At 39.9% G+C, this 25673-nt stretch overlaps 1 protein-coding gene across 2 annotated transcripts; it reads left to right on the top strand.

The window, feature by feature from the left end:
- Window positions 1-983: 983 nt before the first annotated feature.
- On the top strand, window positions 984-23604 carry spon2b (spondin 2b, extracellular matrix protein). Of its 2 annotated transcripts, none has more exons than XM_048604961.1 (6): window positions 984-1093; window positions 1546-1790; window positions 3832-4055; window positions 15241-15432; window positions 17565-17742; window positions 22775-23604. In XM_048604961.1, exons 2-6 carry the CDS (start codon window positions 1580-1582, stop codon window positions 22951-22953), a joined length of 984 nt encoding a protein of 327 aa, XP_048460918.1. In that variant the 5' UTR covers window positions 984-1093; window positions 1546-1579; the 3' UTR covers window positions 22954-23604. The 2 variants fall into 2 exon arrangements, with proteins under 2 accessions (XP_048460918.1, XP_048460923.1); XM_048604966.1 differs by having other exon boundaries at window positions 1032-1093; window positions 1522-1790.
- The last annotated feature ends 2069 nt before the right edge of the window (window positions 23605-25673 follow it).

Genomic DNA, 25673 nt, shown 5'->3' with positions numbered 1-25673 from the left:
ATGCGGCTTGGCCTGCTGTGTTCATCTAGCTCTACACCTTGTTATCTCAGATTCTCCAGCATCTGCAGTTCCTACTATCTCTCTAACCAATGTCCTATACAGCTGCAACATGACCTCCCAACTTCTATACTCAATGCACTGACCAATAAAGGCAAGTATACCAAACACCTTCTTCATTATCTTGTCTACCTGCAACTCCACTTTCAAGGAACTACGAACCTGCACTCCGAGTCTCTTTGTTCAGCAACACTCCTCAGGACCTTACCATTAAGTGTATAAGTCCTGCCCTGATTTGCCTTTCCAAAATGCAGCACCTAACATTTATCTAAATTAAACTCCATCTGCCACTCCTCGGCTCATTGGCCCATCTGATCCAGGTCCCGTTGTACTTTGAGGTAACCTTCACTGACCACTAAAGTTGCTGTTTTAACAGGATTGTTCTTGTTTTGAAGGAATAAAGAAGGGTGCTCCAATCCAGCCCTGAAGGAAGCTGTTCTTCACGATTTGAATGTGCTGACAATCTAGCTTGGAGAAATGGTTATCGCAGCCTCCCTAAATTCAGAACAAAAGCCCAGAGAGACTGAGTTATTTACATTGGGTTTAACGTTTTGCAGAGTTGACTTTTTTTAAAAAAAAACCTGGACGTACGGTAGACCCATTGCAGAATCTGAGTGTGACGTTCACTGTCGTTTCTGCAGCCAGTTTTGTCATTCTATAGTCCTAGATCAGTATTACAACAGAATTGTGGCAGTTTTAAGGCGGTAAGTAACTGCTCGAGACAGAGGATTATTGGAGTTTGGTGGTTTACGTTTTACAATCCCTTGTTTAGACCTATCAGTATCAAGGATGCTTGAGACATCGCACAGAGCGGGACAAACGTGATATAAACCGTCCCAAATATTTTTTAAATGAATATTGTGGCGTGCCCACCCTTAAATGTGAGGTCGAAAGGTTACAATAATCGTTTGACTAGTAAGGACGCAGTTGAAGCATAAATAGCCAGTCGGTTCCCGCCGATTTCTGCAGAGGTCCCAGTCTCAACACCTTGCAAGAGAGCCACAGCACACCGATTACATTAACAGCTCAACTTGCAGTGAGTATGCCCGGGCTGTACTCCTGTATTAGAGTAGAAAACCGTGCAACTACACAACAGCTGGCTCAGTTACCCAGGCTGGGTGTCTTTCTAGCACAATCCCTTCATCTGCTGGTTTTTTCAATTTGTTATTTTTAAACTCTGTCTTGCTGGGGAAACAGATCGTTTCACACCGTATTGTAAAGAAGGATTTCCTCCTAATCTCCTTGTGATAGGCTTCGGTAGTGATCTTCAAATATATTGAGCAGTCTCCGCTCTCTAAGGCGTATTGGCAGTTAATTTAGACTTTGTCAATGCAACATAACACCGAAATACGTTTCAGTACAGCGTTGGCAGTAATCGTTAATGGTGAAGTCATTTTAAAAAGTGTTTTTACATTTAACATTAAGGCAAAATACATCTTTTAATAGTATACTTGTTTCCTGCAGCACGTTTTTTGATTTTTTTTAAAGAAAAGCCAGAAACCAGCCGTCCGCAGCGACCCTGATGGCGATGTGTGAATTGTGGAGAGTTTGGGGGATGCTTCTTGTGACGGTCCTGGGCTGCGGGCGATGCCGGCCCGTGGATGGGGAGCCTCCGTGTGCGGCCAGCGGCCGAGCCAAGTACAGCCTCATCTTCACGGGCAAGTGGAGCCGCACCGCCTTCCCCAAACAGTACCCGCTGTACCGGCCCCCGGCTCAGTGGTCCCCTCTGATGGGTGAGTGTGTTGTGTTCCCTTGTCAGAGTATAACACCCCCATGCCACCTACAAACAACGCGTGCTCAATTCTGACCTTAGAAAGACTACTTTTTTTAAAAGAAAACTAATTTTAATAAAACTAAAGTGACTATAACATTGCTTCCCAACTGTAAAACCCTGTCAGGTCTGGATTTTTTTGAGTGCCACTAAGACCAGTTTTAAAGTTAACTTTTTTAAAAAAACATTTACCCCCTTTCCTTTAAGATATTTCACCCTCAGTCTCTTCCTGCCCGAATGAAGTGGCCGCTGCTCCTTCTCCAGGAGAACTCAGTGAAACATGGGGATGGCGCTGCCACCTGGCGGACACTTCATCTTCTCCAACTCTCTCTCTCTTTCCATCACTCTCTGTCTCTCTCTCTGTCTCCACCTCTCTCTCTGTCTCTGTCTCCACCTCTCTGTCTCTGTCTCCACCTCTCTCTCTGTCTCCACCTCCATCTCTCTCTCTGTCTGTGTCTCCATCTCTCTCTCTCTCTGTCTCGGTGTCTCTATCTCTCTTTCTCTGTGTTGCCCTCACTCCTGAGGCAACGTTCGGACCTCGTTCAGTTCAAGCAAAGTGTGATGTTGAGAACAGATGTCTTCTTTAATTCCGAACGATGAAGTTACCTTAGGAAATCACGTTTATCTTCAGCGCACCTGACATTTCGTGAAGTATTTGCGTTGATAATCGTCCTTGTCTTTAAAAAAAATCATGGATTGGCTCAAAGAGGCCACTCGACCCGTTGTGCCACTGCTGGTTGCCTGCAGAAGCAATGTCCCTAGTGCAACTCTCATGTTTTCTTCCTTAGCACTTTTTTTCATTGTCAGATAATAATCCGTTCCCTTTTAAGTGCATCAATTGAATCTGTCTCCACCACAGTCTTATGTAATGGATTCCAGATCTTAGTCTCTTGCTATGTGAAAACATTTTTTCCCCATGTTGTCATTGCTTCTGTCTTCCAGTTACCTTAAATTTATACCCTCTGGGTGTTATCCTTCTGCTGGGTGGCACAGTGGTTAGCTCTGCAGCCTCACAGTGCCAGGGACCAGGGTTCAGTTCTAGCTTTGGGTGACTGTGTGAAGTTTGTACATTCTCTCTGTGTCTGTATGGGTTTCCTCTGGGTACTCTGGTTTCCTCTCACAGTACAATTAATGTGCAGGTTAGGTCAATTGGCCATGCTAAGTTACCAATAGCGTCCCAAGATAGGTGGATTAGCCATGGGAAATGTAAGATTACAGGGATAGGGCAGGTGAGGTGAGTCTGGGTGGGATGCTGTTCAGAGAGCTGGTGTGGATGTGTTGGGCTGAATGACCTGTTTCCAATGTGTAGTGATTCTATGCTGGTTTCCTCATGATATCTAATATATGTATCAAATTTCCTCTCCAAGATTCCCTGCTCCAAGGAGAACAGTTCCAAATTCACCATCCCTGTAGCAATTCTTGTTAATCTTTTGGCAAGTTACAATGGCATGTGTTGTGCTACAATCTTAGCTGTTTTACATCAACGAGAGGAGATTTTCCTCTTTAGGTGGCTTTTTAAAAAGAGAAATTGCAGCAACCAATATTTGGGGCAATCATCAATCAAATTAACCTGTATACACAGGATGAGACTGTTTCCATTAACTTCCAGTCACACCTGAGAAAGCTAAGGACTGCTTCCAGCATTTTTTAAACAAAATCAAGACTCCACAGCAATACTGATGGAGGACAACACTGACTAAGGTTTGGGTGAGACATTAAAGCCACTTAGATACCCACCAACCACCTCTCTCCCTGACATTTTTGTTCTTCTTTATCTTTAAAGGCACACCACTTCCCCTAGTGAGGCAAAATTATCATCCTGGCTCAGCCCTGTTCTCTAGACCATAGAAAAGGAGATATTGAATCTATTAGACAAGTAATCTATATTTTCAGAATGACCATACAGTTATTTAAATTGTTTCTTTCTGGAGTACAGAAGAGTGTAGTGCTATCTTGTTTATGTAACTGAATTAGTAAAGCTGGTTTTCTATTTCCTGAAACAGTGGTCACGCACAGCAGTGACTACCACATGTGGAGAGTGGGTGAATATGCCAGCAATGGAGTTCGGGAATTTGCGGAGAAAGGTGAAGCTTGGTCTTTGATGCGAGAGGTGGAAGCATCAGGAGAAAAAATCCAGAGTGTCTATGGAGTTTTCTCAGCACCAGCTATCCCCAACGGCATAGAACAGACCTCCACTGAATTTGAAGTACATGCCAGACATTCTCTTGTGAGTATTTACCCATCCGTGTTACTTAGCCTGTACAAAGAACAATACAGCACATGAATAGGCCCCTCGGCCCTCTAACCCTGTGCCAACACATTTTGCCCTTCCACGTTAAAACTGTCTTCACTTACAGGATCTGTATCCCTCTATTCCCTTCCTATTCAGTGTATTCGTCCAGGAGCTTCTTGAACGCTGCTATTGCGTCTGCTTCCACCACCTCCTCCGGCAACGTGTTCCAGGCACTCACCACCCTTGTGTGGAAAACCTGCCTGGCACATCGCTTTTAAACTCCTCCCCTCACCACCACCACCTCACACCTTGAACCTGCGACTCTTAGTAATTGACCCCTCCACCCTGGGAAAAAGTCTCGTACTTTCCACTCTATCCATGCCATTCACAATCTTATAAACTTCTATCAGTTTATCCCTCAACCTCCTGGTTCCATTGAAAACAAAATCAGCTATCCAATCTTTTTCCATAGCTAAAATCTCCCATTCCAGGCAACATCCGGCAAACATCTTCTGTACTTTCTCCTGTATCCACATCCTTCTGGCATTGTGGTGACCAGAATTGTACGCAATATCAGTTTAATCTAATTGGAAAATGGCCCATCACCTCTGAGTTAATCCATCAAAATGTGCAACAGAATTATCTTAAACTGGATGACCTTTTTTTTAAATCATATTATTGGGGCTCATGATTTATCATAGAACGCAATTTATCACAGCATAGAGAGGCTATTCAGTCACCTCCAGGCTACAGCAACCCAGCTGGTCTTGCTCCCCTGTGCTTTCTCCGCAGTACTGCAAATATTTTCCTTTCAGATTATTCTCCAGTTCTCCTTTCGAAAGGTTTGGTTGAATCACCACGCATTCGTCAGAGATGCAGTCAGAATCTAGTGTTTCTAAACTATTATTGGCTTAATGAAGGGCAGCAAACTGGATTATAGACAATGAGGGGGATTCTACTTTTGGGTGATGGTGAAAAGTGGGTGTTATCAAATTAGTATTATACAGCATGGTCTTTATTTTCCATGGAAGTCATGAGAAGGAAGTGTTGGGTGTGTTGCATGATGAGTTTCCAATTAAATGTCACCAATTTTACACTAATATCAGCAATTAAAATTATCCACTATGTGTGGATTCACCAAGATCCTAATATGATGCACTGCATGAGGTTGCTTGGCCTACTTGCTGTTGTAGAAAAAGAGCAGACAACTGAACCACAGGTACCAGAGTGGACTGGCTTGGAAGGACCGTTGCTCTGAACTTTTTATTTCTCTATTTTCTAATTAATTCCTACAATTTGAAATGTTGAACTTTTTATTTTTAATTTCTAATTTTTTTTCCTAAGAAGTGTACTGAAGAATCTGTACCGAGGTATCTTCGCATCTAAGATGGTGCCGTAAATGGCGACTTATAAACTTTTCACTGTGCTCATTTGAGTAGATGTGACAGTAAGCTAATTCAATTCAATTAATTCTCAACAGAAAATCATCGAGTAAATGCAGCCTAGGAAGTTCTCTGGGGTGTTCCTCCTTAGTGTTTGGGTTCACCTTGATGGTGATAAAGGCTTTAAAATTGCATTGATTCCTGAGGGAAAATGGGAATTTGTGTATATCCTGGTTGACTCACTTTTACTGGAAGTTTCACATTTGGTATGAAAGTTGCCCACAGATTATCCAGCTGTGGGGGAGGGGAGGGGGAACAAAGAAGCCAGACATGTGAATAAATAAGTGAGCTGCATACCAAGTAACAGCTTTTGGACAGAAAGGAAAATGGACTGATAACAGCACAACTGGAAGTCTATTGCTGCCTGACTGGTTGGCTGTTTGTCTCTTTCTACCTCTCAAAACAGCACCCATTGCAAAAGCAAATTGGAGAAACATTTATTCACTATATCTACATCTACACATCTATACTCAAGAGAATCTATAAATTACATCACTGGTCAGGATACAAGACATCCAATAAACAACTATTGTTTCAGTTCAAAGCCAAACATCTTAATGCCTCTAAGGATATTTTAAACTGCCTACTCTTAACCTTCCTTTTTGTACTAGGCAGTCTCCCCTTTTAAAATTATAAACCTGTGCTTGTATGTATTTTTGTCTTTTTTATCTCTCAGAGTTAGGAAGTAATAAAATGCCCTTTTTTATTTTCAGTCTAATAAATATTCTAATTGGCCTCTTCATTGTTGAATTGTTTTAATTGAAATGTGGTATAGCTGCATGCAAGAAATAATTTAAAATCTTCTGTTACGGACAACTGAGGTGGCAGTAAAAATAGGGGAGCTGATTCACCCACCTCACTTGGGCATAACAGGGTAGAGAGCGTGGCCAAACAGAAATTTGACAGATTCATTTCAGTTACTTGATTTGGATCCTCAAACATTTTGCTAAGCTCCTCTTGCCTGTCTGGCCAACATCAAAAGGCCCACCCGTAGGGAAAACTGTGCTCTTAAGTTGTACTTGAAATATGGTGGCCAGTAGCAATGGAATCATGCATCAGCACACTGTAACCTTTTGATAAAAGGTTACAGATATCCCAGGGGTCATGGACTTTTAGTGAGGAGCAGCAGTTTAAAAAGCATGCAATCTGAATAAACAAATACATCCAATCTATAACATGAGAATGGTTTATCAGTCGCTACTTACTTGGAGAGCTTCCCTGTCCCCATCAACCTTCCTACTGCCTTGGTTAGCTACTTACATACCTTTATATTTTAGGGGTCAGTTGTTGCATCAGTTATTCATGTAATTCCATTTATCAATTCATTTCACTTGTGGAGGAGGAGAAATGAGATATCTGAGGTGAACTATTCCTAACCTAGGCTCCAACCCCAAGAGATCATTCTTTCAATTATCACTTGTATGGATGTTGTGTGAAATATTTTACTGACCCCGGCTAGAGACTTTGCAGGTGAGAGTCCCATAAAAGTTTCCAGTTGGCTTCTCTGCTGCTCAGCCTTTCGCCCGTCAACCATCTGAAATTTCCGAAGGGGACAGAAAGACCTAGCTCCAATCGAGGCCCTTGGCTATGAGCTATTACTGTTTCTTACAATTTCACAACTTCTACTAACTGTGGCTTTGCTCCTGACTAATCTAGCTACTCCTGAGTTATTGGCCATTATCCATCATACTTTAGTCGGATATGTAGGTAATATACCAAAGTTATTAGAATCATCAACTCAAACACTTCACTTGTCACTATAAATAAAGCAAGCATCCTGAATCAGACAGTTTGGCTAATGTAAACCATTTCATACCAAAGGCAAAGTTGCCATAGTCCTACTGAACGATAAGGTTGCTCTCACATTAGAGAGAGAGAGACAAGGTAGTGTTGATTTAAGTTGAGTGCCACCATGTCTGACAGGAGGGGAAGATTGAGAAGAAGAGTCGTTCATGGTAGCCTCAGCCAGTGTAGGAATTCAACTCTCGCTGGCATCGTTCTGCATCACAAACTTGCTGTCTGGCCAACTGTGCTAAACAACCCTGATTTCCTTACTGATTACAAATCTGTCTATTTCAGCTTTGAATATTCTTAATGACCCAGGCTCTCCAGCACTCTGTGGCAAAGAATACCACAGATTGAATACCTTCTGAGAGAAGAAATTCCTCCTCCTCTGTCTTAAATGGATAACCCCATACTCAGATTATGCCCACTGATTCTAGACTCCCCCACAAGAGGAAACAAGCTCTCTGCTCTACCCCGTCAAGTCCTCTAAGTATCATTTCGATAAGGTTGCCTCTCATTCATCTAAACTCAAACTCCCCTTCAAGTCCAGGGGTCAGCCTTGTGAACCCTCTCTGGACTGCCTCTGATTGCTGCATTCTCTCACCTTGATCATTCAGCAACAATTTGCCAGTCAACACCCTTTTCTCATGCAATACAAATTACTGCTGCGTTCGAAATTTACTACTCATGCTTTTGTGCAGATGACTGCTAAATGAAATGCTTCAAAACATTGTCTGTTTTACAGCCACCCAATATTCCCAGCTTTTAGGTTTCCTGGAAATACTGTAGTGTTATGTAGTGCTGATTTTAATACTTCCTGTTATGTAGGCAAATAGGACTAGTTTCGTTTGGGAAACTTGGTTAGCATGGACAAGTTGGACTGAAGGGTCTGTTTCAGTGCTGTGACTCTATGACTCTGAGATGCTGTCTCATTCATTCTGGGGAAAATCCTTTTCAGCTGTACCCTCCAACCCATGCACTTTGGGAAAACTTTCCTTTTAAGTCCAAAATGGTCTGTGCAGTGTTCTAGAAGGGAATTAATTAGTTAATGCGTATGTGACTTGAACATATCATGATGCAAAGGATAAATATAAAGCTAATTACAGTGGCTTTTTTAATTAACCTTTTCTTTATGGCAGACAATTCAATACACAGAATTTGTATGAGAGAAAACAAGCCTAGCTCTCTCCAAATGGAACAGTTTTCAGTTTGGCATTTTTCAAACAGATCCTTGTGAAGCAGGTCTCTGAGATTAGAACACAGACTTTATTGCTTCTGTTGTGTAATGCAAAAGAACAGAGAGCTGAAGAGAAAAGGAGCAAGGAGTTGTGGATTGGACAAGAGCCATTGCTACTAATTTGTGTGGACAGAGCCTGTGAGAGCCCACCAGACCATTGTAATGTGTCAGAAAAGGGAATCCCGGGCAATTCTGTGCCTTCGGGACTTGTTGTCCATTGAGCGAGAGAGGGTTTGTAAACATGCGACTGCTTGGCGTAATTTTTGATGGAGCATGGCTCCCCGTGAATGTGACTCAAGGACCGAAGCAATTGAGCAATTAGTAAGAGATCCCACATAGCACAGGCCAAGTTGTTAAAAACTGAGATTGCATGTGCATTGCATGTACATTTGTGTAAGGAGTAATGCAAGTCAGTGTAAATACGTACGGCCTTGTTCAATCCTCACTTCATTCTCACCTGTTTCGCACCATCTCTGAAACTTACTATATCCTTTATAGTATTCCTTTGGTTGGGGGGGTGGGGGGTGTTGCAAAGTTTATTACCATCTGTTCCAGCATTCATTTTCAAAATGCCTGAAAAATTTTGCACCATTTTGGTGTTGAATATCTTAGGTGCTTAATAGTTCTACTTATCCTACTACCTATTCCCTTATGTGGTGTGCAGAAAAACAGTATTCTAACAATGAACCAGCCCTTTTCAAGGAGAAGGGGATAAAATTGAACCGTTTAACGTAATAGATACTTCAGTAAACTGTTGAATGCCCTGATGGTCACACAAAGTAGTGAATTGGCTAAAAAGTGAACACTGCTGCAGATGACCCAATCATTAATTCTACTGACAAGAGCATTGGGGCACCATTAATTGGGTGCATTGACCTATCTACCAAATCATCTTGTCTAATCTGCATCCCTTTTGAGGAGTTTCTTTTTTTCAAATTCATTCATGGGATGTGGGCATCACTGGCTGGACCTGCATTTATTACCCATCCCTAATTGCCCAGAGGGCAGTTCAGAGTCAACCACATTGCTGTGGGTCTGGAGTCACATGTAGGCCAGACCAAGTAAGGATGGCAGTTTCCTTCCCTAAAGGGCATTAGTGAACCAGATGGGTTTTTATCCCCCTGACATGGATTCATGGTTATCATTGGACTCAAAATTCCAGATTTTTATTCAGTTTAGATTCTACCCTCTGCTGTGGTGGGGTTCACATCTGGGTCCCTGGAACATTAACTGAGTCTCTGGATTAACAGTCCAGTGATAATATCACTAGGCCATTGCCTCCCCATATTATATTGCCATTCCTCGCAAGATTTGTATGCTTGAACTTGTATTAATATGGCATCTTTCTGGAGGCTGTTTTTAAATGACATTTCGTGAGTAACAGAATATGACTTGAGACCTAACGTTTATGCAAAAAAAAAGAAAATATTGATAGGTTTGTACAATTCATGAAGTTATGTTTGTCTCTGATCCAGCAGTGTGCATTATTAGCTTTCAAATTGTCAAACGTAAATAACAGTCTTTGGAAACATCAAAGGATTAATAGAAAAACTGTTTTTTTTTACTTTACTGTTTTGGATTCAACCTGGCTACAACTATCCATGCACGGACACCACATTTATATAAAACAAAGAACTGCGGATGCTGGAGATCCGAAACAAAAACAGAAATTGTTGCCGAAACTCAGCAGGTCTGGCAGCATCCGTGGCAAGAAAGCAGTTGATGTTTCAAGTCCGATGACTTAGACAAGTCACAAGGCTCAAAACGTTAACTCTGCTTTTTTCCTGCAGATGCTGCCAAACCTGCTGAGTTTCGGCAACAATTTGTTTTTGTTTCAGACAACACATTTATGTTCATTTGCTGGAACTTAGTTGTAGGTTTTATAGTTTGGTCTGCCCACTTCGAAGTTAGGGAAGGAAACTGCCATCCATGTGACTCCAGGCCCACAGCAAAGTGGTTGACTCTGAACTGCCCTCTGGGCAATTAAGGATGGGCAATAAATGCTGTCTAGCCAGCGACGTCCTCATCCCGTTAATGAATAAAGAGAAGATCTACTAGTTCATAAACACTAACATGGTAAACTAGCAAATTTGGTTTAGCAGTTTCTAAACAAAAAATGGCTGTTTCAAAAATAAAACTGTCCTAAATATTGGTTGCTAAGTTTATCGTGGGTGAAGCTGCAGGTTTACTGGACATCATCTCACTCAAATAGTGGAAAATTATGGCATGAATTGCTGGAAATTTCCTTTGCTTTATTTCATATAGAGAAATGGGAGAGTCTTTTGTGGCTATGAACTAGCTCTGCTCAATATATGGCAGTACTTTCATTTCTCTCCCACTTCCTCCATTTACACTGTCACTCTTTCCCACCCATGTCCCCATTCAAGATGACATTTATCTTCTTTGTCCTTATCACAGTTTTCTCTCCCAATTCGCACCTGACCTCAGATATCTTCCTGCTGAAGGGCTGTGTTCCTCCTTGCTGTTGCCCCCTTCATTACATCTATTAATAGATGGAAATTCATAAATTAGGACATATCGTCATTAATCCCAAACTCCTGGACAGCATTACTACCATGAAATTCTATAGATCTGAAAAAATGGCAAACTGGCTACATTTTGCTTCCTCAAAAGCTTTGTACAGCAGAAACAATTTATTTTCTACTTGCAGATTCGGTTTTGTATCCCGTCAACACCACAGCTGAGTTCTCCATAATTAATTCCATTTGGGAGCGGAAGAATTGACATTAATATGTTCTGAATAGAGTAAATTTGCTTTGTTTGCTGTTCAGAATTGAATCCTATTTTCAATTGTAGATGAGATGTCAGTATGAAAATTCTTTGTTTGCAAGGGCCATCGTTACCATGGTAACTTGCCTTCCCAAACACTTCACTGTGTTTGTGTAGAGATGAGTACAATGATGAGCTGCTATGGTATCACTAACTCACCTATTTTGTTCATTACTTCAAATCTTTTTATATACTGCATTCCGAGAGATTAAAAAAAACTACTTTGCTTTGTAGAATTTCCATTTCAGATCACAGAATTGTTACTGTGCAGCAGGAGGCCATTTGGCTCATCTCTGGCTAGCTAAACAAGCATATCTTTTTTAGTGCTCTTCTTGTTTCACCTTGTAACCTTTGCACATTGTTCTTTTTTCCATTACAATTTACATCCTCATGACCAGACAAACCCCTCACACTACCCTTACAATTAAGCCCAGTGCCAACCTGTTGAAGCAACAGATAAAGGATTACTCGCATGCCAGTGGCTAAAGAAGCAAGTGACTGAGTAAAGTGATTTCTACAACCAGTGGATCAGATTAAAGTTCTGCAGTTCTGCTATATCCAGTTGTGAATGGTGGTGGATAATTAAACAACTCACTGGGGGAGAAAGTACACAAATGTCCCCATCCTCAATGATGGGGGCCCAGCATAAAAGCTTCAGCCTTCACACTTATGGATGAAGACTGTAAGAGATGAATGGATGATCCATCTTAGCTTTCTCTATGTGTCAAAGGTCTCAGGCAACACAGATACCCGCCTTCAGCCAATTTGATTCACTCCAAGTGGCATCAAGAAATTGCTGAATGCACTGGATATTGCAAAAAGCATGGGCACTTGCAACATTCCAGCAATAGTACTGCAAACAATAATAAATTGATGGGAGAGTCAACAGTGCTATGAAGTAGCGCTTGCTGAGCAAGAACCTGCTCACTGACTCTCAGTTTCAGTTCTGCTAGGATCATTCAGAACATGACCTTCTTACAGCCTTGACTCAAACATGGACAAAACAGCTGAATTCCAGAATTGTGGGAATGATTACCTTAACATCTGACTGACAAATATATCACAGTTCTTTCACTGTCAAGGGCAGCAGATACATGGGAACATCACCTGCAAGCTCTCCTCCAAGCTACCTCGCCATCCTGACTTGGAAATATTTATAGCCATTCCTTCAATGTGACTGGGTTAAAATTTTGGAGCTCCTTAACAGCATTGTGGATGTACTTTTCCCAAATGAACTGCAATGGTTCAAGAAGGCAGCTCACCACCACCTTCTTGAGAGCAGTTAGAATGGGCAATAAACGTTGGCCCAGCCAGCAATGCCACTTCTCCTGAATGAATTTTTCAAAATTACATAAATCCTGTGGTTAATGTAATGCTGATAGTTTAGCGGCCACAACAGAAACACAAATGTAAAATTAGAAAAGGAAACACTCTTTACTGGAAAACAATAATCTCTGCATATGAATACCAGAAACTTCAAAATGCTGAATGTCAAATCAGATCTTTTCAATTTTTTTAAAATCTGTTTTGCAATTGTCAAAGAAAAAGTCCCAAATTGGAAGTGTTCTGGAGGAAGATGATTCTTTCATATAACTATTTAAGGTCTTGGAACTTCCATTCTGGCTTCTATTAAGATAGCTCAGACTCTAATGAGGATTAAGTAAATAGTTCGGATGTAGAAGAATCAATTTTCCCAGAAACTGTGCTGTACCTTTTATGCATTCAGCCCTTTCATCTTGATCAAAAGCTTTTTAAAAATTCATTCATGGGATGAAAGCATCGCTGGCTAGGCTAGTATTTGTTGCCAATCCAAGCCGGCAGTTAAGAGCCAACCACACTGCTGTGGGTCTGGAGTCACATATTGTCCAGACCAGTTAAGGAAGGCAGTTTCCTTCCCTGAAGGACATTAATGAACCAGATAGTTTCACTGATGGTGGTTTCATTAGACCCTTATTTCCAGGTCTTTATTGAAATTTTTATCACCATGGTGGGATTCAAGCCTGGGTCCCCAAAACATTAGCTGGGTCTCTGAATTAACAGTACAGTGATAATACCACTAAGCCATCACCTCAGTTATGTTTTCACACATGCACTCTTAATAGCCAGCTCTACATTACCATTCCCTCTTTCAACTTCTCAACTATCGCTAAACTATTAGACTGCTTATCCTGACATCCTGTAGTGTTTGAATCAAAGTCTCCACAAATTAAATATTGGGAAGACTGGAGTCCTAGTTTAGGTCCCTGCTTTGCCCCCTGTTCCCTACATACTGACTCAATCCCTTTCCCTGGCAACAGACTGGGATTAATCCAGTCTATTCCCAATCTTTGGTGTCATGGACTATGACTTAATTTGTTTATATATGATTTCTGTTATTAGTATAGATGACGAAGTATGGTAACTTAAACACTTTTCACTGTACTTTTTAGTAAAAATACAAGTAACAGTAAATTATTATTCTATTCTAAGATTCAACCCAAAGATGAGCTTTCAATCTCATTGGTGTCACATTAAACCCACCTATTTTGAACTTCGTAACATCATCCCGTCTTGGCTTATCAGTTGCCTAAAGAGTCACATTCATGCCTATAAACTTGACTATTCACAACTTAGTCTATCACTAGTAAAGATCACTGGGTCCTGCAATGAAATGTTGCCTTGTTTTACTCCTCCCCCACTGTCAAACCATAGGAATTTCCAAGCTAGCAAAATTATTTTAGGATAGAATATATTAAAAAAGTGTACTTATAAAAGAAACAAGTCATGTAAATTTAACTAACATTAGCAAATAGGGTTAAGTCCTTGATTGTTTAAGTTTGCGATTGCAACCTTTTTGACACTCGAGCATTTATTACAAGAATGAATCTGGATTCCGCTGTAGTAATGCATTCAGGGAACTAATGATAGTTAGATGTCAAATCTGATTCAAAATTGCATTCAATTTTTAAATCCACCATACAAAGCAATGACATATATTTAAACAAATAGATATTATGAAAACTGTACTCCCAATCCATATAATTTCTAAGTAAGTATGAAGGGTCTTTGGCTCCACTCACAAAGGGGGAATTCCTTTTAAAACCTAGTTCTGTCTTGTTTCCCACAAGGTGGCTGATTTGTGTTGTGTATCCACATTTTAGCTTTTTAGGAAGTTTTTTTTGAATCCCTGCAGCTATTCAAAATAACAGGCAGCTGTTGTGCTTCTTTCAGATCTTATAGCCACAGAAGGAGTTTCTGGATGATCATAGTAGTCTTTTCTTGCTAGTGAATAATTAAGAGTAAACAAACTCAGTGTAAAATTAAAAATGGCAATGAGGCTATCTTTGCACTTCCCTATGCCTGCAACACTATATCTGAGAACCTGGGTCCTGGTAACATTTAAAATTCTCATACTGCTTTAAATCCTATTTCAAATCAAACACCTTAATTGTAGGCTGTGTTTTGATTTTCTTTGACACTGCTGGCTTTATTCTCATTTTCTACCAATTGGAATAAAGTGTTGACAGCCTCTGGCACAGTCTGTGATAATTGGAAGCAAATTTTTGTTGGTGGTGAGCCTCAGTGAATTCAGCAAGGTCATTCAGAAGCAGATGGTGGACTCAGCATCTTTCCAAGACTAGTACAAACACAAATTGATTTTTCAGTAAAAAGAACAAGGAAAGAACTGAATGCAGAAAAAAAATTAAGAATAGCAAAATGCTGGACTCTATTGTACTTTCCCCTGTCACATCTAGTAGTTTAATTAGCTACTTATCCTACTAGCTAGCTGAACAAAACTTCAAAATAAATCCTTAAGCAACTAGCACTACTCATGATTGAGATGTTTAGTAATGCATTCTCAGCCTCTTTATCCAACCTGTTCTGCTTACTTTATCACAATATATAAAGATTAATAAAATTTCAAATTTCTTCTGTTTATTCCTAGATGTCCTTTATGGTTCGAATTGTACCAAGTCCAGACTGGTTTGTAGGAGGTGACAGTATTAATCTGTGTGAAGGAGATAACTGGAAAGAGCAAATGTCTATAGACCTGCATCCTTATGATGCTGGGACAGACAGTGGTTTCACCTTTTCTTCACCAAATTTTGCTACCATTCCCCAGGAGACCGTCACTGAGGTAACTATATGATATCCATAAAAGTATAAGTACTTTAACATAAATTCAGTCAATGATTGTTGCCGGGTCAAAAATATTCATGCTATCTATCTTTCTAAAAGTACCAATTGTTTCTTTAATAAATGCAGCAATTGTGTTGTACAGTCCAAGAGGATTGTCTGCTTGATTTCTGGAATGTGCTGAAATACATGGTGTGGTAGTTGAGGTGCTAAAGTTGGCCATGTAGTGATGTATGTTGATCTTTGCTGTGATGCATCCATTGTAAAGAAAATAGCCTTCTGATGCTCATTGCCAAGGGCCAAGAAGAAAAGGCACTTTGAGATACTGGAGGATAGCATGTATACCATCATGGCTTGGGGCCCTTAAAAGATGAGGGGCAGCTCATAGCCAAGGTACTGCACCCCATCACAGTTTGGAGTCGATTGGAGTCAAGGAGCAGCATTGTACACCGTGGAAAAATTTTTGACTAAAATAATATAAAGCCCATTTTTGTTTACAAATTGGTATATTGCATTTGTCCACTTCCAGGAATTCCAATAAATTCATTATTTCTTTCACGGGATGTGGGCAGCATGTATTACCCAGGCCTATTTGGTCATTAGAGTCAGCCACATTGCTGGTGTCACGTGTAGGCTGAACAAGGTGCAAATGGCAAATTCCCTTCTCTAACAACAATGGTTACATGATCACAATTCGACTAGTTTTTATTCCAGGTTTTTAAACAAATTCATGTTACCTCATTGTCATGGTGAGATTTGATACATGTTCCCAGAATATTAGCCCAGGGTTCTGGATCACTAGCCCAATGATGTTACCATTACACCACTGCCTCCCTCAATTAGTACTTTGATTCTTGTTTTCCTTAGGTGTATTTTGCAGGTAATACATGACTTGATTGAAATATTCAAGATCCTGAAAGGTCTTGACTAAACGGATGTGGAGACGATGTTTGGCCAAGTAAAACTGATATTAGGTGAAATTATTTCTTTGAGTTTTTTTATGTTCATTCACGGGATGAGGGTGTGGCTGGCTAGGCAACATTTATTACCCATCCCTAATTGCCCAGAGAGCAGTTAAGAGTCAAGCACATTGCTGTGAGTCTGGAGTCTCATGTAGGCCATACCAGGTAAGGATGGTAGTTTCCTTCCCGAAAGGACATTAGTGAACCAGATGGGTTTTCTCCCCCCAGCGATCCACAATGATTGTTGTTGATGTCATCATTAGACTCCTATTTCCGGATATTTTATTGAATTCAAATTCCACCATCAGCTGTGGCAGGGTTCAAACCAGGGTCCCCAGAACATTACCTGAGTCTCTGGATTAACAGTCCAGCAATAATACCACTAGGCCATCACCTCCCCATGTTTCTTTGGAGTTCTATTCTTGAATCCATGAATATTTTTAATACAGATGTAAATAGGTAGTTTCTTGATTAAACAAGAGAGTGAAAGTATATTGCAGGGTCAGCAAAAATACAGTATTAGGTAACAGTGAGATCAGCTATGATCTTATTGAATGGCAGAACAGGATAAGGGGACTGAATGGCTTGTTCTTGCTCCTTGCTTGTATGTGGGTCATGATTTTATATGCGTGTGAGTCTGTTTAAGTCTCTGTTGGTATTTCTGGAGCCATTCTATTCTAATAATCCAAGACATTTTATATAGGTCATTTTATATATTGCTGAACTGTTAAAAAACCCATCTGGTTCACTAATGTCCTTTCGGGAAGGAAACTACCATCCTTACCTGGTATGGCCTACATGAGACTCCAGACTCACAGCAATGTGGTTGACTCTTAACTGCCCTCTGGGCAATTAGGGATGGGTAATAAATGTTGCCTAGCCAGCAATGCCCTCATCCTGTGAATGAATATAGGTCTGTTATTTTTCTCCGAATCATGAAATTCTTCACTGAAATTTGGTTAATGTATTATGATTTAGTGTTTAATGCACAAGATATTTCTACCTGGGTCATCAGAGATTGTCAATTTAACTGTTGATTGCCAAAATAAACAGTCCATTTGGATAGATAAGTATAAAGAAATAGAGGATGCATTGGTTAGCTGTAATATAATGGGTCAAGAAAACTACCATTAGTCTGACTTTTACTTATTGAATGTGCTGCTTCATTCAGATAACATCAAGCTCACCAAGCCACCCTGCAAACTCATTCTTCTATCCCAGACTGAAACAGCTCCCTCCGATTGCCAGGGTGACATTGACAAAGCTGAAGGACAACCGGTTAATTGGGATTATTCCAGCCCAGTCCAACCTCATTCCCATGGGTAATGAGATAGATGATATTGTGTCAGGTAAGTTGTAAAACACTTTAAATCAGTCTATGATTTTAATTAGCCATATAATCATTGAGTTATAAACCACAGAAACAGACCCTTTGGTCTAACTTGTCCATGCTGACCAGATATTCTAAACTGATCTAGTCCCATAAACCAGCATTTGGCCCAAATCCCTCTAAACCCTTCCTATTCATGTACCAACCAGATGCTTTTAAGTGTTGTAATTCTACCCACCTCCACCACTTCCTCAGGTCATTCCATACATGTTCACCCTCTGCATAAAAAAGTTGCACCTCAGGTCCATTTTAAATCTTTCCCCTCTCACCTTAAACCTGAAATGGCAGATGGAGTTCAATCCAGGCAAATGCGAGGTGATGCATTTTGGAAGATCCAATTCAAGAGCGAACTATACAGTAAATGGAAAAGCCCTGGGAAAAATTGATGCACAGAGAGATCTGGGTGTTCAGGTCCATTGTACCCTGAAGGTGGCAACGCAGGTGGATAGAGTGGTCAAGAAGGCATACGGCATGCTTTCATTCATCGGACGGGGTATGGAGTACAAGAGTTGGCAGGTCATGTTACAGTTGTATAGGACTTTGGTTCGACCACATTTGGAGTACTGCGTACAGTTCTGGTCGCCACGTTACCAAAAGGATGTGGATGCTTTGGAGAGGGTGCAGAGGAGGTTCATCAGGATGCTGCCTGGTGTGGAGGGCGCTAGCTATGAAGAGAGGTTGAGTAGATTAGGATTATTTACATTAGAAAGAGGGAGGTTGAGGGGGGACCTGATTGAGGTCTACAAAATCATGAGAGGTATAGACAGGGTGGATAGCAAGAAGCTTTTTCCCAGAGTGGGGGACTCAATTACTAGGGGTCACGATTTCAAGGTGCGAGGGGAAAAGTTTAAGGAAGATATGCGTGGAAAGTTCTTTACGCAGTGGGTGGTGGGTGCCTGGAATGCGTTGCCAGCGGAGGTGGTAGAGGCGGGCATGATAGCGTCATTTAAGATGTATCTAGACAGAGACATGAATGGGCAGGGAGCAGAGGGATACAGATCCTTGGAAAATAGGTGACAGGTTTAGATAGAGGATCTGGATGGGGATCAGGCTTGGAGGGCCGAGGGACCTGTTCCTGTGCTGTAATTTTCTTTGTTCTTTGTTCTGAGCCCCCTAGTTTTGGACTCCCCCACCTTGGGGGAAAGACCTTTACTATTCACCCTATCCATGCCCCTCATGATTTTATAAGGTCTATAAGGTCACCCCTCAGCCTCCGACACTCCAGGGGAAAATAGCTCCAGCCTATTCAGCCTCTCCCTATAGCTCAAACCCTCCAACACTGGAAACATCCTTGTAATGGGGCCTATGGGAAAAATGGGATTCGGGGCAGATCTTCATCCAGTCTTCAGCATTGGCATCATCGAGTCACAAGTAACATTATTAATTCAATTGAAGTGAGACAACCAATAAAGCACCAGAATTCAGTTTACAACTAAAAGCATCATGGTTTGAAGAAGCAGACAGTAATCAGCAAAATTACAGATTCTTCATTACTGCAGCCATCACTCCTGCTTGGAGATCTGCAGTCAGGATATGCTACACTTGTCTGTCTTGCGCCATTCTCTTACATCCCTGTATCTCATTTGCAACCACTGTTACATTTTTTTTAGCTCTCATCAAATGCTGACATTTTGTTTTCTGGATGTCATTTTTTAAGAGTATATTTTCCTTTCACAATTTCAAGTACCCTTTAACTTGTATATGGAATTTTTAGCATACATTTTAGCATCCACATTTCAGTAGCATCTATTTTCTTCCAAAGATCCTTTAGATATTGACCAGGTTTCTCAGATGTCCAGGAAAGTGGATAGAAGTAGCATCTGCTGAGTTCATTTCTTGTTGTTAACACATCCTAATCTTCACAAAATTACTTCTGTTGTTATCCTTGCTTTTGCAAAGCATCGGCATCTTCTGTTCTCATTTGTCCTAAATAGGAAACTTGTTCCAATATGACACTATCCACTACAATCTTCACTCTCCCTACTTCCTCCAGATATATTTGATGAAACTCAAAACTATTCTTTCCTTGGCTACAATATTCTGTATGGCCTCTTCTGATTCTATAATAGCACAGTATTGTCGGCATACTGCTCTTGCTTTCAATTGTTATGCATCTGACTGAGTATTTGACCTATATTAATGAATAAATGATTTTGGCGATGATCTAACACCTTGACTTACTGCTCTCTTCACTTGAAATATATTTGGTTATCCCTTTATTAGTCTTTTTTTTGCAATTTGCTCCCAGTATGTGGATAAATCTCTCATCTTTACTGACATTATCATATTCCAGCAAGACTTCTCAACTTGTGGTGATTTCATTCTGATTTGAATGCTTTTTCATAGTCTACGAAGGAAGTGAAACCTGTTTTTTTTTACCAATTTCTGTTTCAAATGTGCTAATTCTTTCTATTATGACTTGCAAGATCACTGCAATGAGCTGACCCATTAAACTTGAAGTTCTCAAATTATTGTCCTCCATTGCTGTAGTTTCTTCAGTAGCTTCATTATTAGTGAAGGTCTCAATTCACTTATAATGTATCTTTTGGTATATATTTGATAGGAACAGGAGTAGGATATTCAGCCCATCAAGAATGCTGTCCCAAATGATGCAATCACGGCTGATTTGAACACTTGAGAGCTTTTTACCCTACAATCCCCATTACCTATGAGGTTTTATTCTGCTAACCAACCTGCTGTGCAAGATCTTATCAAAAGCTTTCTGAAAATACAAATATACTATGTCCATTTATCAATTTATGTTAGTAATACAACAAAATAGAATAGTTAGTAATTAGGTCCTTTATTATCCAAGTGTCCATTTGTCAGATCTTTTAAAATAGATTCGAGTATTTACTAGTTTCCAACCTACAGGAATTGTTCCAGAATCCATAGAATTTTGGAAGGTGATTGTCAATGTATTGTCTATCTCTATAGCCACCTCCTTGATACTGGACTGTAGACCATCAGGTTTCAGAGACTTACCAACTTCCAGCCCAATTAATTTCTACAATACAATTCTCTGAGCAATACAAATTTCCTTCGAATCATTCTCCCTTGGAATGTCACTTGGAACTCTAATTATGGGAAATTTCTTGAATCGTCCTCAGTGAGAACTGACACAAAGTAATAACTTAGCTTCTCTGTCATTTCTCTATTCCCCATTATAAATTCTTCTAACTCTGCCTGTAATGGACCCGCATTTGATTTAGGCAGACATTTTCCTTTGCTTATATACAGAAGCTTTTACAGTCCATTTCTTGTTTTTTTTTTGCTAGATTGCTTATTCTTTTAGTTTATTCTTTTCATCGCCAGTTTCTTGAGCATCCTTTGCTCTATTCTAAAAACCTCCTAACACACAGATGTACTCCTATTTCTGGCCACTTGCTTCACATATCAAGCAATGTACTGCGGATGCTGGAAATCTGAAACAAACAAACATTGCTGGAAAGTCTCAGACAGCTTCTGTGGGAAGAAACAGTTAACATTTCAGACAATTGATCTTCCATCAGAACTGAAGACAGATTGAAATGTAAGAGATTTAAGCCAGTGTAACAGGGCAGGGTGCAGGAAGAACAAGACAGAGTGCCTGTGATGGGATAGAAGACAAGGGAGATAAAGCAGTAGAAAATCTCATAATGCAACAGCCAAAGAGAGAGGTAATTGGTAAATTATATAAACAAAGGTGGTACCCAAATGAGGTATGATTGGCTTTACATAACCTTCTGTAGAAGGGGGAAAGGATCAACAGTCAGATCTCAAGGAGATAGCAAGAACTGCGGATGCTGGAATCAGACCCAATACAGTGTGGTGCTGGAGGAACACAGCAAGGCAGGCAGCATCAGAGGAGCAGGAAAGTTGATGTTTCGGTTTTACACTGATGAAGGGTGTAAACCTGAAATGTTGACTTTCTTGCTCCTCTGATGCTGCCTGACCTGCTGTGTTCCTCCAGCTCCACACTGCGTTGAGTCAGATCTCAAGTTCTGATTTACTGGCTAAATTAAAACATATTATTATCCAAATTTGTCAAAGCAGGATTAAGAGTTATGAGATGTGGCTTGCCTTTTCTCCATGCCGAAATTCTTTTTATTTACCCTAGACCTTGAGGTTAGGAAGGTGGAAATAGGTGGACTACCCATAACTCTGCACTTCCACAGCTGCTAGGAATTAAACAACAGTCTAGATAGTTTCTTCTTGAGCAAATCTATATTGACTTGAGAAATAAAATGCATAAATTACAAAATGATGCAACAAAAAAATGATTTGAGTGAAAACTCTTAGCTGAAGAGAATGCTTCATTGTCAGAAGTGCTGTCTTTTTATCCATATGTTCAGGTGGTCTTTAAAGATCTACTGGTGTGGCAATATCTAAAGAGGGTTACCCTGGGTCCTTGGGCAATACTCCTCAGCAACATCGCCAGAAGTATATTTATCATGCATATCCAGAATCAGGAGTCACAGTCTAAGGATACGGCTAGGCCGTTTTGGACTGAGATAAGGATCAATTTTTCTACCCAGAGAATGGAGGAGCCTGTGGAATTCTCTGCCACAGAAAATGATTTAAGGCCAAATTATGAATGTTTTGAGAAGGAATTAGATATAGTTCTTAAGGCTAAAGGGATCAAAGGGTATGGGGTAAAAGTAGGAAAGGGATACTGAGTTAGATGATCAACCACAATCCTATTGAAAGGCAGAACAGATGTGAAGGATGGAATGGCCTACTCCAACTGCTATTTTAAATGTTTCTGTATCCATGTATTCATGGGATTTGGCTATCTTCATAACACTTCAAAGCAATTCATTATGTTTGAGAAAGTTTTGACAATGAGTAATACATAGAAGTGTAGGAAGTTTTACCAACTAAATGATTACCGTGATTTTCAAGACCAAACTGAGTTGCCCTTTACATCAAAACGTGAAAAAAAATCCTCCGTTTGCAACAACATCTTTTCCAGAATCTATGATTACAACTGACGGGTTTATTCATTACAGAGACCCCATTGGACTGTGAAGTTTCCACCTGGTCTTCCTGGGGCCTGTGCATGGGGAAATGCACAGAGATGGGTGTGAAGCGCCGCACTCGCTATATCCGAATGAAACCGGCCAACAGTGGTACTCCATGTCCAGAGCTACAGGAGGAAGAGCCATGTGTGCTGCACAACTGTGTCTAAAAGTGACACTTGATGACAGATGGGCTTTGACACCCTTTGGAGATTGGAAGGGCTGAATCTCACCAAAGATGGGTCCCTATGAAATACTAATTAATTCAACTAATTGTTATTGATTCAGGGTTAAAAATGACAGCTAAGCTGACAGTCATTCTATGTAAATGCTAATGCTTTTCCTATCAGTTTGATGTCTACTAATTAGAGACTTAAGTTTCCACCTCCCTCATTTGTCATCAATATCTTAGTGTACAGAAAATGCTGCAAGCAATGATTTAAAACTATCCTCAGTAGTAAACTAATCTCTGGAGTAAACTCTCAGTTTAGACTGTGGCTTGGAAATCACTCTTGAATCTTGCATTATTTATACTGTATACATTTCAATTTAACAAAAGCTTTTGAATTCTTCTGTTTTTGTTGTTGGCGTAAATTGTAATCTGTGAATGCCTTCCAGGTTCTTGATCTGTGACGGTATTAATATCAGAAGATTAATGGTGGTTAGCAATGAGCATTTTTTTATAATCTAAATTTAATTACTTGGCATTAAGTGCAGTAGCTAATTAATAGCTTTAAGAAAATAATGATGGAAATTGATTTGAAAGTTGCTGTTAACTTGTATTTTGCATGCATTCTTGTTTAAAAGCTTTCTTAGGCAGACAAAATACTATCTGAAAATCTTTATAGAAGAATTAACATGAATTTTTGTTGCATTCTCATGATTATTCATTGAGAGATTACATTACTAACATAATTATTTCCTGAGGGAAAAAGTACATTTTGATCTGGTTTAAAGCATTTTATCCAGTTCTGTCTTTCAGTTTAAACCAAAATTGTTTTTCAAAATCAATACATTTAGATTAAGGAAGTTATTGCAATTTAGACCAAGTTCTTTTCTTTGTCTCTAGAGGCATTTTGTTGGACAGGGAAATTCATTGCAATATCTGAAAAATTGTTTTATTTAGTTTGGGGAGAAGCTTTCTTGTGAAGATGTTGCATCCTTATTTATTTGTCCTTTTTACACAATTAAATTAACCCAAATTACAAGACATAAGTCATGAAATAGTTTGTAGATGTGTTATATAAGAACAGGTGCAGGCCATTCAGCACCCCCAGCCTGTTCCACCAGTCAACAAGATTATGGCTCATCTGTGGCCTAACTCCATATAGCTTCCCCTGGCCCATATCCCTTAATAAGTCTTTAATATGTTTTTGTTCCACAAAAAGTTATCAATCTCAGATTTAAAATGAACAATTAATAACTGATCTAGCACGGTTGGATAGGATGTGATGGAGAGAGGTGGTTGAATTGGTTAGCTGCTTAAATTTTGAACTATTTCAGAGTATTTATCCAGGTGTCAACCAGCTACAGCTTGCAACACGTGCTTATGATGAGACAATTCATTGGGTATGAATAGCTGAAATATTTCTGCAGTGTCATTAGGTAATTGAAGCCAAAGGATACTCTGATTCATCTATCATTGGTTGGATCCATCTGGGGTTCCTCGCTAATTGATGTTTGGTGAATCCAATAAAGAATCAGAATGGTATAGATTGCTACGCCAACATGTGGATGTGACAGATTAATGTCAATGCTATGGAACGGATGTGATACAATCCAAAGTCTATTCTAAATTATATGAGGAGCCATTAATTTTAGCTCCATGCTTGTGGGGGAGCATCAAATGAAGACCAAACACCACGTCATGACAAAGGAAAGAAATCCTCAGGAAGAGGCCCCCTGAATTTATGAACAAGGAACAAAAACAAAGTTCCTGGAAAAGCTCAACAGGTCTGGCAGCATCTGTGGAGGAGAAAACAGAGTTAATGTTTCGGGTCCGGTGACCCTTCCTCAGAATCTTCCTCAGACCCTTCCCCTGAATTTACATTGCACTAGTGATCAATCACAAAATGGAATAGCCAACAGTGTAGAAATGTATCTCTGAGATTCTGTGTGCTGTCTTTAAAAAATCAAATACTTCAGTGTTATGGATGTTACTGGTGAGATCAGTGCCATTCTGGTCATTTTGAATTTGATACACTGGTCTGACTTGCAAGTCCACTTCAGAGAGCATTTGCATTCCAAGCATGTTGGTATACAAATGGAGTCTGATCATAAGGCAGAAGAAGTAAGGGTGGCAGTTTTTCATTTATAATTGACATTTAAGAGAGAGTTGCATTTTGTGAAATTTAAGCTTCTTTTTTGTATTTGAAGACCCTTTTTAAATTTGAATTCACATTTTCAAACGGCCATGAAGGAATCTGACCGCATGACTGACTAGGGTAGATTTTGATTTCGATAACATGACCACCACACTCCCATATCCCTAATAATACTGAGTACTTAAACAAGAAAGAACTGTAAGGAAATGCAGATGTAGTCATTAATCTTCCACTTCAATCTAGATTAATTATAAGTCACACCAAAATTAAGAAGATTGATTGAAATAATTGAGAAGATATTATCATATACTGGTGGCTGTTGTCTTCATAAATTATTGATCTTTCATTCTTGGTCCATAAAAAATGATTCACCAAAGTTCCCTTGGAAAGAAAATCTGCATGGCCTTTGTATGACTCCAGACCCTCAAAAATCTTTCCCTTGGATATAGCCTAGAAAAGTGATAAGTTGCATTCTAACAGATTGATCTTAGCTTGGTGGAGGACCATTTGAGATGTGCAGTAAATGCTATTGCAATGCCAACAGCCCATGCATAAATGAATGAACA

The sequence above is a fragment of the Rhincodon typus genome, chromosome 1 (genome assembly GCF_021869965.1).
Source record: "Rhincodon typus isolate 14 chromosome 1, sRhiTyp1.1, whole genome shotgun sequence".
NCBI classification, from domain to species: Eukaryota; Metazoa; Chordata; class Chondrichthyes; order Orectolobiformes; family Rhincodontidae; genus Rhincodon; species Rhincodon typus.
This window is presented reverse-complemented; position numbering and strand designations above follow the sequence as displayed.